The following is a 16,707-nucleotide window of genomic DNA, read 5'->3' as shown; positions in this document are numbered from 1 at the left end:
TTCAAAAAAGGTGATCTTTGCAGCAGAAATAAACATGTTTACAGCCTGGTTCAAATCAACAGCTTCGGTCTACATAGCTAATTTCTCTTTTGGCACACACTGTACACAACGGTTCAGAAGATATTAAGATTATGAGTTTTTGCCCAAATAAAGACATGACTGACTTTACTGAAAGGCGGGAAGACATAGCTGTTGGCTGGGAGGCTCAAACCCCGCCTATTTACCTCAAACTAAGTTTGGTTGACCAATACCAATATGGCTCCAGCCAACGATTGGCTTCAAAACAGCGCTCAGGAACAGATGGGTGACCTCACGGATACAACGTCCATTATTTATACAGCCTAAGGTCTAAATATGAATATAAAAACTCAAACATAGTTTTTACATACAAACTTTAAGATAAAAAGTGTAAATGTAGAACTGACAGTTAAGAACACAGACTCATAGATTATGAAGTGAGGAAAAACAGATGATTTAGATATAATTGAAAAGAAATGAGGCCACTCACACGAGGCTCCAGAGACAGAGTTCAACCTTTAAAACATTTATTTGAACTATTTACAGACAGAGCAGTCAACTGAACAGACCAGAGGAAAACTGATGGCTATCATGACACAGCTGAAGAGAACAGTATTGCTGCATTGTATATCAACAATGACTATAGCAATACAGTGAATTAAAAAAGATGACTATATACAAATTAATATTTGTAACTGGCAGATCTTAAAAGGGAAAAGGAGGTTGAGATAATCTACCAGTACAGGATAAAGTATGAGAGATAAGTGAAACGATGTGACTTGTTACTCCAAATCTTCCAGCTTAAGACCGGCATTAAAATAAAGTTCAAAACTCTGCAGAAGTGCAAGACTGTGGAAAGGAAAGACACTGATGCTCCTGTTTGATGGAGTACAAAGAGGAAAAAAAGGTCTGCTCAGAGCAGAGTTTTTCTGATGATTTGGTCAGAGAGGACGATAGCTTTAATCTGTTTCATGACACCATCAATAAGGGGAGAGGATAGTGATGGAAACACAGAATGTGCTAAAATTGAGCAAAGGTGTGTCCAGCTGAACATATGTTCAGCATCCTGAAATGCAGTGAGCTTAAACGCATGTAACAAGTTATAAATAATTAATGGTCAACTTAAAGATGAAGTGATGGATTCTCATTACTAGTGTGGATTTAGCATCTATTGATTATTGGTTATCAAATAAAATGCTACCTTATCGTAGCATGACACTGAAACTTTGAACAGTCCAAAAAAAAAAAGATAAGACATGATTCCATTAAAGTGGAATCAGTGTGGTTTGTTTTTGTGATTGTGTTTGTAATTGGCTAAAGTGCATTGTTACATTCTGTACAATGGGGTCGGAGAGCTGGGGTGATGGCACGGGTTATCAGCAACTCATTCGGTACTTGGCCTAAGCTTACATTTCCAGAGGAAAATCACAGCAAGTCACTCAAAAGTTCACACAGACACACATTATGCAAGGAAAAACAGGGAGAAGTTATACACTGACAGCTGCGTAATGCATCAATCTTTCCTCTCTGCATGTGCATGAAATATTTTTTCTTAAGGATGATGTTGATTTGAAGTAGAAGCTGGCTGCAGGGTAGTGCATTCTTCACTCTATCAATTCATCAACTATCCAGATCAGTGTTTTCCATTATTTCCTGTGTTTATATCTGAAATGGTTTTGCCTTTATTTTATCTAGTAGAAAGTGATTTATGAAAACAAGGGAGGAGAGCTGGATGCATTCTGGGCCACAAACCAACAAGGAACTTCAGGCTGACTTTATTGGGTGAAAAGTTTCAAGAGTTCACACCGGGGAAGTACCTGAGCTGGGACGATCATCCTGTGCTTCGTGCCGGGGGTGAGGGTTGCACTGTAGGGGTGAGGGAGTGACGTAGTTCAGACTGGGGCAGTTAATGTCACCCTCTCCAACCAGAGTCAGTTCAGACAGGGTGTCCTCTTCCAGCATCTGGACTGATTCTCCCCTGACAGAGTCCAGGATGGGGCCACAGTGGGCACCCTGGGACGGATGGATGGGGGAGAGGATGCCAGGAAACGGAGGGGGAGGTCTGGTTTTCCTCCCCCCTCTACTCTCAGTGCCAAGTGCAGAATCCAAGCTCTGGGACTGATGGCTTGCATTGAGCAAGTGGGTGCTGCCTCCTCCCCTGTCATTGCTTTTTGCCTTGATGCCCTGGCGACCGTTGCGAGGGAAGCTTCCATTGTTGGGGTTGCAGGAATACGGAGTTGAGCAACCGGGCTCAGATTCACAGGGAGGAGGGCTAGCCTGGTTGGTTGCCACTGGTGTCAGGCGCAGAAAATCTGGGAGCTGTAGGTCACTTTTGTTTAGCAGGCCTCGCTGGTCGTCTGCTCTGTTGCTCTGAGCTTTGGATATGAGGTCGAAGAACTCTGCAGGCACACAAGTGCATTCACAAAACAAACAGGAACAGGTGTACAGACACACAAGGACACACACACACATAGACACACACACACACACACACACACACACACACACACACACACACACATGTATGCGTGTGCACACACAACACACAGGGAAACAAATAAATAATCATCCCGACACATCTTGGAAACAGTCCAACACATTCTTTGTAATTAAGGCAACATGCAGCAGAGGATGTGTATTAATCCGTTAAACAAGTCATAGCTACATTCAGTGTGATCAGATAGATAAGCTAGCTTTGAAAGCATTTAATGCTGCTCCTGCAATACAGCAGGCAGGCAAAGGGTTAGTGTGATCACAGCAACAAAGCAACAGAAACAAAAGAGAGGCGGCTTGTATCATTGTTCTTTACCTTCAGCTTCGTCTATATTAATCTTTTTCTGCTTTCTTTTCTCCAGAGCCTTATGAAGAGAGACAGAGTGGTTGGGTAAGGGCTGGCTGCTACTGTCAGGGTTGGGCCCAGCCTTGCCATTTTCCCCATGGGGCAGGGCTGAACCAGCTTTCCCTGCTGGCCTGTCCTCCCCCTGATGGCCACAAGGAGAGCAAGTTGGGCATTAGAGCCCTGGTCAGTCTTGACGGTGCCAATATGGATGCAAGTATTGACGAAACATGGGGACTATGATACTACGGTGAGGAGGATAGGGTTGCAGAATTCCAGGAATTTTCAAAGTTGGAAACTTTCCATGAGAATTTATGGGAATAAACAGGAATAAACCAGGAATTTACTAAATTGAAGGTGGGCTCTTAATAGGGAACTTAAATATAGTTGGGGAAAATATATTTTAGCATAATCCTGACTAAAACAACCAGATTTCATGCAAGTACAGTTGAATGTCTATGTTATTCCTCAATCCCATGCACATAGCACACTGCTTACTGCAGGGCTATTGAGACCATGCCCCCTAAATGCACTTTTTATTTGCATGTTTAATGGGACTTTTTTGGAGGGTGAGCGGCTAATTTCATTTAAAATTTTGAATGGAACTTTGTTGGGATTGCATTTTTGTTCATATTTGAATGGGTTGGGTCGGGGGGGATGAGTAATATTTAACTCAACATTCATGTTTTTGTTCTTCAATGAAATAATTGATTGTTCAATAAAATATTTAACGCTAGATAAATTTCTACTTACAAATAAATCTGTTTTAATTGTATTATTTTGGATGGATGTCTGCTTATAACAAAACGCATATTTATGCTTGGATATGATACCTTTCCATTAAATTCCCATAAATTCCCATAATTTCCAATTTGGAATATTTTCAAAATTCCGCAGCTTAACTTCCCATGGAAATTTACTGGAATTTTTCCACCCCTTTGCAACCCTAGAGGAGGATGACACTTTGTAAAATGAAGAATGAATCAAGGTAGTTGGGGATTTCAATGATGCAGCTACAGGGGCGGCTGCAGCTCAGTGGGAGGCTTGTTTGCCTCTCAATTGTAAGTTTAGGATGTCGTTGAGGAAGACACTTGGGTGAATGTGACATTTAATGTAAAACTAGAGAACGTGCTACATCAACAGTTACAGATGAGACGCAGATAATGATATGTACAACATCTTCAATTCTGGTTAAAAGAGAAGGGGGAATCCATTTACCCAGAGTCTACCCAGCACAGCCAACATGTACAGTAACAGTGACAAATACCACAAAACCAGGGACCACCTGTCAGACTACTTAAAACCTACACTACTGGGCTTGAAGCGGGAAGCAGCCTGTTTCAAAGAGAAAAGATTTTTCTGTGACGATAAATTGCCTTCCAGCTAGTCATTAACAAGATTTGACCCTGTCAGCGAGCTAAAGTGCTCCTACCTCCACCAGAAAATGTCTCTCCAGGTGAAAGGGAGATATTCAGGTTCTAAAACTCAGCAAAAGCCCAGTGAAGCTGGGGTATTATGTCCTGGCTAATGGGTTTGTTACAGAAGAAAGAGAACCAGCAAACCAGAAAGAAGAGTTGATGAAGCATTTTAGCAGATCATGATAATGGAACATTATGAACCTGGAGAGTTTGTCGAGGCCCCTGACTGCACATTGAAAACACGAAACACACACAGCCCAAATGCTGCCAGAAAAACACATCATACACCAATGCACATATTTTAGACAGTGCAAACAGACATGGGTGATTGAGGAAGGGGAGAGAGACACTTAGTAGCGTGATATCATCATCCAGGAGGTGGAGGCATTCAGTGCGTTAAAGAACATTCCAGTGTGAGAAGAAAATATGAAAAACATAAGCTAAGGGGGGTCTTACTGTAGTTGATTGGTTTCTGCCCACTGAGGCAGGGACATGGCTCTTAGAGGAAGCAACTTTCTGTTTGTCTGAATGAAGGAGAAAAAGAACATTTAGAGGTATAGATCCAAAAGGATAATGATTATGATGACTGAGTTTGTATGTTCCCTACCTTTTCCAGGAGTGTGTTCTGCAATGTCTAATACCACTCGCAGCCCATCCAGGTTGGATATGGGAAGACCTAGATCAAGTGGCTCCATCTCCCCACTCTGCATCAGAACAGGCACATTTGACATAATTGAATACAACATCTGTTTGTCTATTTCTTTTACTATCTACTGGCAGACGCAGTAACAATGCTGCTTACAATGCGGGCCACCAAGTCAGGGAGGTGTAAGCCATATTTGGCTACCACAGGCCTGAGGACCTCTGTGACTGGCTTGGTGGGCTTCGCTTTCAGACCCACTGAACGGTTAATGGGGACCAGGTCGAGTCTGGAAAAGAGAAATAGAATCTTCATACTCTGATAACTGTGTTGCAGCAGAATAGGTGGAAACAGTGGCATCAAGACCAGCATTCACCTCCAGTTTCACTCATTGTATTGGTTTCAAAAGTTTGAAAGCTTGAAACAACTTGTTATAGCTTTACCTGAAGAGGGTGCGTTTTTCTAGTCGTAGGTCTCTAGAGCACAATGTCAAACAGTCTTGGTCCAGGACAAGTGGCTGAGAGAGAGAGACACAAAAGAAGTGGCCATCATGAAAGCTGACCTGCTAGTTGCTCGACCCTAAAGTGCAATGGCTGACTGTGAGAACAGAATTAAACCGCCAAAAAATACTAATCCCATACTGTGTGACTGATATACACTACCAGTCAAAAGTTTGGAAACACCTTCTCATTCAAGGGTTTGTATTTATTTTAATGATTGTAAACACTGTAGATTAATATCAAAGACATCAAAACTATGAAAGAACATATATGGAATGATGTAATGAACAAAAAAGTGTTAAACAAAGCAGAATATGTTTTATATTTTAGATTCTGTAAAGTTGCCCCCTTTTTCCTTCATGACAGCTTTGCACACTCTTGGTATTCTCTCAGTCTGCTTCATGAAGTGGTCTCCTGGAATGGTTTCTAATTAACATGAGCCTTGTCAAGAGTTCATTTGTAGAATGACTTGCCTTCTTAATGTGTTTGAGACCATCAGTTGTGTTGTTCAGAGGTAGGGTTAGTACACAATGGATAGTCCTATTTAACTACTGTTGTAATCCAGATTATGGTAAAACCAGATTATTTCATAGTTTTGATGTCTTCATTATTAATCTACAATGTTGAAAATAATTGAAATAAATAAAAAAAATTGAATGAGAAGGTGTGTCCCAACTTTTGACTGGTAGTGTAAGTGTTCTTGTGAGGAAGCTATTGTTGCATTTCAATTTAGTTACCTCCATGCAGAACTCCACACAATGCTAAAATTCCAAAATGTCTAACACACTGTGACCTTTCAAAGTTGGTATGGGCAAAATGCTAACTAGAACAACTAATGTCTTCCATACACTCAAGATTTTGAAGTTATAGTCTAGGAGAGCTGAAGAGAGACAGCGAATGTGGAGAATAGAAAGTGTTGGAGGACATTCAGCCAAGTGTCACAGCCAGGAGCCGAGCCAGCGACCACAAGAATGAGGGCTATAGACTCTGTATATGGGATACAAGAATCAGCAAAAAAATCAACAATTTACAAGAAATTGATTAAAGGTGAGAACTTAATTCCTTCAAAATAGAGGGATCTTGTAAACGAAATATATGGAATGGAAAAAAGTACAATGAGAATTAGAAATCAGTTCAACGTTTTTGAAGACGGATGGGAAAAAAGGGAGCGGTACCCAATCCGTAATACCTCTGATGATCTGGTAAAAATAACTCGACCACAAATACACCAGGATCAGCAGACTGCAGCTGAGTGGAAACAAACTCATCTTAGAAATAGGATTTTTACTTTGGAATTATTATTTTTTCCTGTGATATCAAAGCCTTTGTAAGTGATAAAGGGGATAAGACTAGAGAAATTGAGAAATTTTAGAGCCACAAATTTAGCCAGTAAGATAATTTGCTTAATTTGGGTTAGTGTGATTTGTTGACTTTGAGGCACTAAATGAAGATCCACTTGTATTGTACCTTTTCCCCTCCAACCAGAAAGAGGTCTATAGCTGCAAGGTTGATGCAGAGCTTCTCACAGATGCCCAGCAGCAACTCCCTGATAGAAACTCCAGCCCTCAGTGGCACAGAGCAACATGAGCCATCAGGTAAGCTTATGTTACACTGCCTCAAGGGGGTGCTGCCTCCTCCACGGTCTGTTGACACTGAGGGAACTTCACCCTGAGAAGAAAACAGAGACAGGACGGTGAGAGGAGAAGGAGTGTTGGGTTTACAATATAAGAAAAATGATGAAATTGACAGTTAAAAGGAGGAAGAACAGCCTGACATTATTTCAGTATTCTTTTTTCATCATCAGCTGTTACATTATGACCATCTGCCTAGTACTGCACAGGCCCCCCCTTAGCCCAAACAGCCCTGATCTGACCAGACACATCACGATTCAGCCCGTTTTATCCTTACGCTTTGCCCATCTTTCATGCTTCAAAAACATCACCATCAAGGACACAAGTTTCACTTACTGCCTAACATATCCCCATGTATGACAGTTGCCATTGTAATGAGATGATCAGTGTCATTCACTCCACCTGAGAGTGGTCATAAAGTCATGGCTGATACTGTACTCTTAAGCAGATACATTGGGAGAAAGAATTTGAAGTTTAAGCCTGATTAAATTAATGTTTGTGCACACACAGCCACACAACCAAAACTAATTACTAGTGCCTGTTCTTAGACTGACCTCGTTCTTCCCCTGCCCTGATGTCCCCAACTCCAGACTGGCTCCTGATGACAGCGATCCCTGGGATTCACGGCGTCCATTGTTGCCAGAGAAATCTGTAAAATATGTATTGATAGTGTCCAATAGGGAGACATGCCACTGTATCCAGGTATAATTACTGCCCTGCTGTTGTATGTCTACCTTAACTTATTATGATGTAGCTTCTCACAGCATTCCAACAAAAAAAGACAACACTATTACATGAAAAGAACTCCAAAAACGTTTAAAAATACTGACTGTAGTTGAAGTCGGTCAGCTCTCGTTTCTTTGGGCCTTTGCCGAAACTTCTGTTACGGGACCAGGAGAAGAACATGCCTTTCTTGCGGTCTCCTGAATCCTCCCGGCTGTCCTCATTTAAAGATCTGCCTGATTTGCTCTTTTTGTCATCCTTTAAGAAACAAAGTAAGCATAGAGGGATAGACACAGAGCAGCTGACTCCAAGATCTGAACAGAGAAATCCACCATTTTCATTTTTTATCTTTGACCGTGATGTCAAATGTGTTTCCAAATCTATTTTACCAAGTCACACAACTAATACTGAGGGAAAACTGGGATTTTACACAGCTGAGTAGCAGCCTTTTTTAATGTTACCTTCTTGGGTGTTGAAATGTTGGAGCGGTCGGAACCAGTGGTGCTGTTTTTAGAGGTTGGGCTGCTTGGGATGTGGTAAGGGTCAGGTAGGGGCCTTCCCTCCACCTCAGCAAGCATACACTCCTGGTACAGCAGAGACTTGAGGAACCGTGTGTAGCTGTCGAACTTCATCAGGTTGAAGATCTGTTGTGAAGAAAAAAGTGGAAAGGAATAACTGTGGGGAAATAAGAAAGTATATGATGTATTCACCAACACCCAACAAACACAAGATGCACCCATTTGCCCTGATCTCCTTTCTTTAAGTGGCCTGAAGTCTTTGGAATGGTCTCCCCTCCATTGTTAGACTTATAGCTGACCTTGTGTGCACACCAAGTCTTGAAAAGGGATCTCCTTTATTTTGTTTTAATAAGTTTGTCCTTCAGGTTAAGTCTCTTTTCACGTTCCCCTTACAAGAGAGGTCAGAGAGGTCAGGGATCATTGTCATCTAAATCCAGCTTGAGAACCAGATTTCAATGAATAGGGTCATGAGTTCGTTTGTGTAAAAAATACCTGCAGTTGTTGCTCTTTGAACATGTCAGGCCGGGGGGCGTTGAGTATGTCGTCAGCCAGCTGAGCTTGACTGTCTATGTTCACGGGTGTTGTGGCTTTGCTGGACAGGAAGCTGTTGTAGATCTCCCTGGCACGCTGAGAGAGCTGTGAAAGGATAAAAAGACAAGTATACAAAAACAGGGGATTATTGAATATGATTCTCCTTTATTATTGCTTAAAGGGATGAATGGATGAATGCAATCACTTAAAACCTTTGCAAGTCCGTTACCTGCTTCTTGTCATTCTCAGGGACGTGGCTGAAGAACTCACAAGCCTGCCAGAACAGGATATTCTCCTCACTGAACTCTTTCTTCAGAAACTCCTGTGGCAAAAGAATCCATTTTCAAACATTAGGTCCAAGGTGTTTTTACAGTCATACAACAGGCTGTGATTTGTATGAGAGTGTAATAAATAATTACACTTAATTGTAAATAGTTTGCATAACATGAGCTTCAAATTGGGCCTCAAGGTACATTTCAACTTTTACTCTCACAAGCTTTTTATTGCTGAAAATGAATCATATAGACGCAAAACTATTTTTGCCTTCAACAGTGTGACATTAGAAAACATTTCTTTTGATAGTTGCAAGGACACACAACCTCTCTGTTAAGCGAATGTGCTGGCCATCACCAGTCATGTGCTGTTATAGTACCGAGAAGTAGCGGACCCCCACGGGATCCTGAAGCAGTCTCTCGAAGCAAACAGCCCAGCTGGCCACCCTCCTCTCAGTGTGGCGTCGGTGACTCTGAACGCTGGGGAGGCTGGCATTGCTGTTCAGACTGTTGTCACTGCCGCAGCCCTGCAGCTCTGCGCTGTTGAGTTCTGTTCAATGACACAAATAAACACATCAAATAATTAGAGGTACAGTTGAAGGCTGTGAATCTCTGTATAAGTGTTCCTATGAGTTCATGCATCTCCATTTTTTAATCCCATATATTTGCTCATGCAGTGGAATCATTGGGTGGATTAGTCAAAAGTGGGTGATATGCTCAAAAGCAATATAATGATCAATATGAACATTTTTCTGACATAATTGTATTGTGCTTGTTTGCCCCAGTGTTTTTTTTCATATGTCTCTACAGCAGCTTCACTTGGTTGCAGCACTGTCAGCGGCATGGTGTGAACTGGGGACCAATGGGCTTTATTCACCAACATTTTCTTAAGATCTTCCTTAAATTTGTTCTTAGGGAGCTTTCTACGAGAAGTGTAGGTCAGATTCATAAATGATTCTTAAAGAGCAGAATTGTTTCTTAAAGTGATGAATGCCATGTCCTTGTTAGTTCTCCTAATTACCATAAAAAAACCAACCCTCCACCACAAAATGGCATGAAACTGCAGTGCCATGCAAACACATAAATCACACAGGATTATACGGAGAAGTAGAGAGACATTGGGAATGCACAAATGAAAACCAAAACTGATTGTGTGCTGGACTCTGAGTGGAACATTTGACAGAAGAAATGTCTATCTCAACTGGCTTTTATAATAACAATAATGATGATGATGATAATAATAATAATGATAATAATAATAATAATAATAATAATAATAATAATAATAATAATAATAATAATAATAATAATAATAATACATGAGTGAAGATGTGACAGTTTCGTCATTAAACTGTTACGCATAAAGGATAGGTTACTATTGGTGTCAGTGTTTTCTTTTCCAGGTAGCAGAAACTACCCCTACAGCTCCACACTGTTAAGCTTGATTTGAAACAACTGAAAATATGTTAAAAAAATTATGTTTTCATTGTGTATAATCAATTACTATATTTTTTACATTTTAGTTGTCTTAATCTTGAACAGCCCCAACAGAGTTACACTACTTAAGTTCAGACAGAGTTAAAAGACATTCTACTTATGTTCTCCAGTACTTATAATCATTAACAACAGTCACATGTAGGATGCTATTTAAAGATGACAGCTTAATAGTTCTAAGGGAAATCCCAATGTATTTAACACTTGACTATCTTTCCCACCACTACATCTCAGTATTTCTATGGTACCACTGTTGAGACAGACTTGCAAAGGAAAGGCATAGAGACAAGCTGAGTACAAGAACAGCAAAGCTCCAGGCATGTTGAACTGAAAATGTGCTGCTTGAATAAGATAAAATAAAAAAACAAGAACAGCCAGAGGGACGTAATCACCGGTCAGGTGCCCCAAAGGACGTAGATCCTGAAAATAAACCGAAAGGAAGTATGACGCCCAGAGCTAAAGTGTGGTCTGATCAAAACTTGGAAAAGGATGAATAATTCTAGTGTGCTTTTTAATTCTGTGAATTTTATTGCCGTATCAATGACATTATACAAGCTGGAAATCATTTTAATATTACTTCTAAACTGTCCAGTTCGTTAATTCTCATTCAGTTTCAACTAGTGTACAACTCCAAGATCTTCAGTTATTAAAGGAAGTCAATTACTGACTTACTCATTCTCTCATCTTCTGTATCACAGGTGTTGATACCTTTTCCAACACACATCCAGAATAAATCAAAAGTCTTAAAAACAAGTATCTCAACTGAAATGTTCTCGCTATTAACAACAATAAAATAGTTTCAGATATTATCATATAAAAATGTTAATTTAGTTTAAAAAAGATCTGTAGGTTTTGCTTGTCAGGTTTCTCCATTTTTCCCCTTCATAATGAAGAAATGATGAATTGTAATTGAGCTCTGTGTTTTATGGCCCATTCAGATCAAAAGCCAAACAAAGCAAGTGAAGTGACTGATAAACTGCAAGGTTGCTGGGTAGTTAAAATGAAACAGTGATGGGAATTTAAAGAAAGAGATCTTAATATACAAAAACGGGAAATCTACTTTTCCCATAATCATTGACAGAATTCAAGAAGAAAAAAATTGTTTAAAATACCAAAAAAAGGTGAAACCATGTACTTCCGAGGACCTAGACGAATGACACAAAGGTATGATATACATGTTGACAATACTTATACATGTTTTCTACCAGTGCATCAAATTAATTAATTAAATTGAATTGCACCTATAAAGTCCTGTGGAAGCAGCCTGGTTGAGTTTTTAAAAGTTAATTTTCTTTGTGCTTATTTTTGTATGGTCAAATATTAAAAGATTTTGAACCAAGTTTTTAGTGGCTTACAGTGTGACTTCAGTCTAGGGGTGTCGGTCTTAATGTGTAAACAGGGTGGGATTAAGGCCTGAAAGTAATGCGTTTATTCGTTTTCAAATAACATGCTACTTTGTTCCATTTCAAACACCTTGGTTAAGCTGCTGCATTGACCTCTTTTTACTTGCTGTTGCTGTGATGGCAAATAACGACACTGCTGCGCTATTAAATGGCACATTCTACTTAAAATACTCCAAGACGTCTCAGTTGACAAGTCAGAAGTAATATGCACTTTTTGTTATATTGAATTAAAACATTACCAAAGTGATTTTGGTTTGAGCAACCACCAACAGGCTAAGCACACTAGTGCAGCTAATCAAACTGATCACAAAACCTAGCAGAGCACTATTTTGTAGCGTGAATCACCACAGATCTGTGGATAATTTAACTGAATCAAAGAAATGTGCACATGCACTCCTGCATAATTCTAAATGTGAAACAGTTTTATACCTAAAAAAAAAAAAAAAAAAAGCACTATATACCACAAAAGACAGCACCGCTGTCTCCTACTTCTAAGTCAAGGCTTCAGGCCTCACTGGTGTAGCAGTGCAGAAATTATTTGAATTAAAAAAATGTAAAGTCAAGATCACATTAAGTACTTTTCATGCATTTATTTCATTCCCGAATTAAGCTACTGGTTGGAATTACTTTATTTGGAAAGAAAATCTGTTTGGAAACGCAAAATTTTAACATGCAATTAAAAATGTAACCAACAAAATAAAGCGATTAATCGCAATATATCAAAAATGTGACAGCTACTAAATTTATTCAGATATTTAAAATCTCCTGCTGAAAAATAAATCAGCTGAGCGATATCTGAATGCTACACAGAGCTCAGTCCCCAAAGTTTGAGTTTCACAATTCCAGAGCAGAAAAAATGAAAAATAAGCTACTTCCTGTCACAGAATTTACACCAAAAACCCAACTTGCTTTAGTAGACTAAAGAAATCCTCTGTGGCTACAAATGTTCTTTGGTTTTAAACCTCTGAAGTAACTGTATTCTCACCTGGGTAAAGCTGGTAGGAGCCTGTGTGATGCCAGCGGGGCATGTAACGAATCTTTAGGGGCAACCAAGCCCCTCCATCCATACTCACCCTATCAGGGTCCCATGCAAACTCACACACACAGGGTTGAATGCTTAGTTCAAGACAGTGTCCACACACACACAGCTGACAACATCACAGGAAAGAGGCGAGTGATAGAAGAAAGAGTCTAAAGAGAGAGGCGGCCGTTCATAAGCAACCTGGCTGAAAACCTGAGAGACCGCAGAGAGTCAGGTCACAACACGCACATGTACCTCCACACACACACACACGCACCTTTGCAAGCAGGTTGGTAAGTGATACAAGCACAAGCAGACCTCGTGATTATGAATAATTTAGAGCTAGAAACACAAGAAACTAGAAACGCTAGAGCACATACAAGTGCACACACACACACACACACACACACACACACACACACACACACACACACACACACACACACACACACACACACACACACACACGTACAAAACAAATTCAAAGAAAAGTAGGAATGCCTGTCAACATAATCTTGTTGTGACAGTTGTTTTGGGATTTAAAGAAATACATAATTGCAGAGTTGAATAGTTTATTGTTTTATTTTGTGCTCTCAAAAACACTCTTTATTTTGACACATCACTGTGAGCACTTCCCTCCTGACAAACTAAAGTCAACCAGGGCTTCCTACACAGAATGATGGATAAAATACTACACATAACTGTCAATCACAGGATACCTGAGTTGCATATACTACTAAAATGTAGCTCATAGTTTTGTAAATGCTGGCATAAATAAAAGCTGTTGAAGAGGTTGTGTCATAAAATTGTATGTAACCAATTCAGAACAAATACTTGAACCATCTCTAATAGCTTATTTCTACAACTGACTCTAATTGCAACTGGTAAGCTCTCTCTGTATTAATTCACTATCATTTATGAGATCATTTAAATTCTGCATTATTAATCTGAGTATTTACAATACTAGTAACCAGAGCTGTCAAGGAGCTTCTATATACAGGACAGTGTTTCCCTTTGAAGTAATGAAACATAGAGGAGCAAAAAAAGAAGTTCTAAGGAGAGGAAAAGTGTCTCTAAGTTGTTCTTATGTATAACATATAGTAAAAAATGAAGGTAGTATCATTCCACAGCTAAAAGCCGGTCAAAGAATGTAAAGTTGGGGATTTCACTAAACGTGAACCCACACAATAAACGGTTGTTGACACACAGACACAAACAAGCTGTCCAGATGTACCCTACCAGTCAAAAGTTTGAAAACACCTTCTCATTCAAGGGTTTTTATTTATTTTAGTTATTTGAAAAACTGTAAATTAATACTGAAGACATCAAAACTATGAAATAACATATATGGAATTATTGAATGAACAAAAAAGTGTTAAACAAAGCACAATATGTTTTATATTTTAGATTCTGTAAAGTAGACCCCTTTTTCCTTCATGACAGCTTTGCACACTCTAGGTATTCTCTCAGTCTGCTTCATGAAGTGGTCTCCTGGAATGGTTTCTAATTAACATGAACCATCAGTTGTGTTGTTCAGAGGTAGGGTTAGTACACAATGGATAGCCCTATTTAACCTCTATTGTTATGTTATATGTATTTGAGTCTATAGTAGACTTTGCTAATGTAAGTGTATCTCAAGAACTTGAAAAAAAACCCTTTTTTCATATCTAAAAATGGTAAACTTACATATTGTCTATATTCATAACATGTAAAATACTTCAAGCTTTCTTTTTGTTTAAATGTGGATGATTAAGGCTTACAAATCAAAAATCCAGTATCACAAATGATTACAATATTTCCTATGATCAATAATTGTAATAAAAAAGATCTCAATGAAGACCTTTCTAACTTCTCAAAAGTATGTTTCAATCACTTTCTTAAGTCACTGAAGGAAAATATGGAACTCTTAATAATATTCAGATGTGTTGAGATGCACCTGTAAATTCTGTGGTAGCAGAAGGAACAACAGCTGCATGAGAATCAACAACTTCCTTAAATCTACTTTACTGAAGTGATACACCTTATCTCTGCATTGATCTTATCCTGTTTATGCATTAACAGTTTTCTGTAATGACAATAATCCACCTCTGTCTGTATAATTCACTGTGAATCTTTTCAACAGAAAATATGAATGAAGGCAATTTCTGACAGCTAGCTGTAAATTATTTTGAAACCAAACCAGTGGCAGCAGTAACAAGCTTTAAAAACTAATGACAAAATGATGAGTCTTCTTGCTGATGGTCTCGTCTACTTTCACAGGCCATTCAGAGGCATCAATATCAATTTCAGTTAAAACTCCGTACAAGAGGCTTTAAACCTGAAAGTTGTCCCAGTGTTTGTTCCCTCATGGATGGAGTTTTGGATAGTTATTAAAAGCCCCCCACCCCCTGCTTGAGGGGAAGATTGAGGTTCAGCAAGGAAGAGGTAGAGTGATGTCAAGGGCTGTATCTAGGGCTGGGTGATAATTCGATAACAATAATTATCGTGATGTAATTTTTCTCAATATAAATATATCACCTTTTTGAAAAATGTGATATATTTATACCTGTAATTACAGCCCAAACCACTGGAAAGGGAGGAGGCGCTAATGTGCCTTATACGCTAGTTGCCACCCAACATTAAAGAAAAAACAGAATCTACCAACAAAAACTTCACTAAAACCAAATTTTACACTAAAGACCTGCTTTCTGTTAGCACTGTCAAAAATGAAGGATACAAGAAGCTTGTTAGAGTACTAAAGCCCAGACACAAGCAAACAAACCATTTGGTGTCTTTAACTTTCACTCAGGGGCAAAAATCTGCCCTAAATTTAAATGAAATCATGATTTGATATTTATCGTGATAATTTTTGGTATTGACTGAGATGATCATTTTTAGCGCGATAACATTTTTTTCCCAGCTCTAGCTGTATCGTAGATCAATTCCCAGCTAAGCATTTTCTGTGTATCTACTGAAGAATTAAACTCTCAGATCACAAGAATGTAATGCAGAACCATTATCTGCTTCTAAGGGGAGAAAGCGAGGTGACCACAAACATTAGCTGACCTCAACCTTTAAATACATCGATGAAGAGAAGAGGAGAAGCAGTAGTATTCCCTAAAACCGCAGCTCTGGGAAGCAGACTGGTATCAAAAGCAGACAGAAACTATTTAAACAACTGCGAGGACCGGAATATGTTTCCATTAATCTCTACGCCATCACACTCCCTTACATCACACGCAAATAGACGTGCAAGGGCAACAATCTTTTTACTCTTATAACTGTAAACACCTCGTCTCTGCTCATTATAAACATGTCTTCAATGGATTCATCATCCCATCAGTATTTGTTCTCATGCCCTCTTTCTCCTTTAATCTGCCATAAACTGTCTTTCATGTGCATTTTAAGGCATTAGAGTATTATTATAGCCTGCTATATCACTGGCTTTCTGTTATCATTTGCACATGCTAATCATGAACACATCAACAGTAAGGATGGGCACTACAAGCCAAAATACTATTCCATAATTACTGGCATCTATTTGGCGATTATTTGTAATCGCGCCCCCAAAAAAGAAAAGAAAACAAAACAAAACAAAACAAAACAACAAACAAACACACAGAGACTCAAACTGTGTATCTAAAAAAATCTTTTTTTTAAGATATACATTCTGATAGATTAGATATATATTGACATAGAGTGGAGAGTCTAGACCTCCAATGT

The 16,707-nt window shown here is 39.1% G+C and overlaps 1 protein-coding gene across 6 annotated transcripts in view; it reads right to left on the bottom strand.

The window, feature by feature from the left end:
- Nucleotides 1–515: 515 nt before the first annotated feature.
- Nucleotides 516–16,707, bottom strand: part of rgs12b (regulator of G protein signaling 12b) — a 48,821-nt gene continuing 32,629 nt past the window's right edge. For 3 of the 6 annotated variants that reach the window (XM_034688483.1, XM_034688484.1, XM_034688485.1), the window contains exons 7-19: nucleotides 9,468–9,637; nucleotides 9,045–9,137; nucleotides 8,777–8,920; nucleotides 8,228–8,410; nucleotides 7,874–8,024; nucleotides 7,598–7,692; nucleotides 6,880–7,080; nucleotides 5,356–5,429; nucleotides 5,075–5,201; nucleotides 4,880–4,976; nucleotides 4,729–4,796; nucleotides 2,828–2,999; nucleotides 516–2,417 (exon numbers count right to left, since the gene is read on the bottom strand). In XM_034688483.1, the coding sequence (XP_034544374.1) occupies nucleotides 1,819–2,417; nucleotides 2,828–2,999; nucleotides 4,729–4,796; nucleotides 4,880–4,976; nucleotides 5,075–5,201; nucleotides 5,356–5,429; nucleotides 6,880–7,080; nucleotides 7,598–7,692; nucleotides 7,874–8,024; nucleotides 8,228–8,410; nucleotides 8,777–8,920; nucleotides 9,045–9,137; nucleotides 9,468–9,637 (2,174 nt within the window). In that variant the 3' untranslated portion in view covers nucleotides 516–1,818. The remainder of the gene's footprint in view (nucleotides 2,418–2,827; nucleotides 3,000–4,728; nucleotides 4,797–4,879; nucleotides 4,977–5,074; nucleotides 5,202–5,355; nucleotides 5,430–6,879; nucleotides 7,081–7,597; nucleotides 7,693–7,873; nucleotides 8,025–8,227; nucleotides 8,411–8,776; nucleotides 8,921–9,044; nucleotides 9,138–9,467; nucleotides 9,638–16,707) is intronic. The other 3 variants (XM_034688487.1, XM_034688488.1, XM_034688486.1) reach the window with 2 other exon arrangements.

The sequence above is a fragment of the Notolabrus celidotus genome, chromosome 7, assembly GCF_009762535.1.
Source record: "Notolabrus celidotus isolate fNotCel1 chromosome 7, fNotCel1.pri, whole genome shotgun sequence".
Lineage (NCBI taxonomy): Eukaryota > Metazoa > Chordata > Actinopteri > Labriformes > Labridae > Notolabrus > Notolabrus celidotus.
Note: the sequence above shows the minus strand (reverse complement) of the source record. Positions and strands in the feature narration are given on the sequence as shown.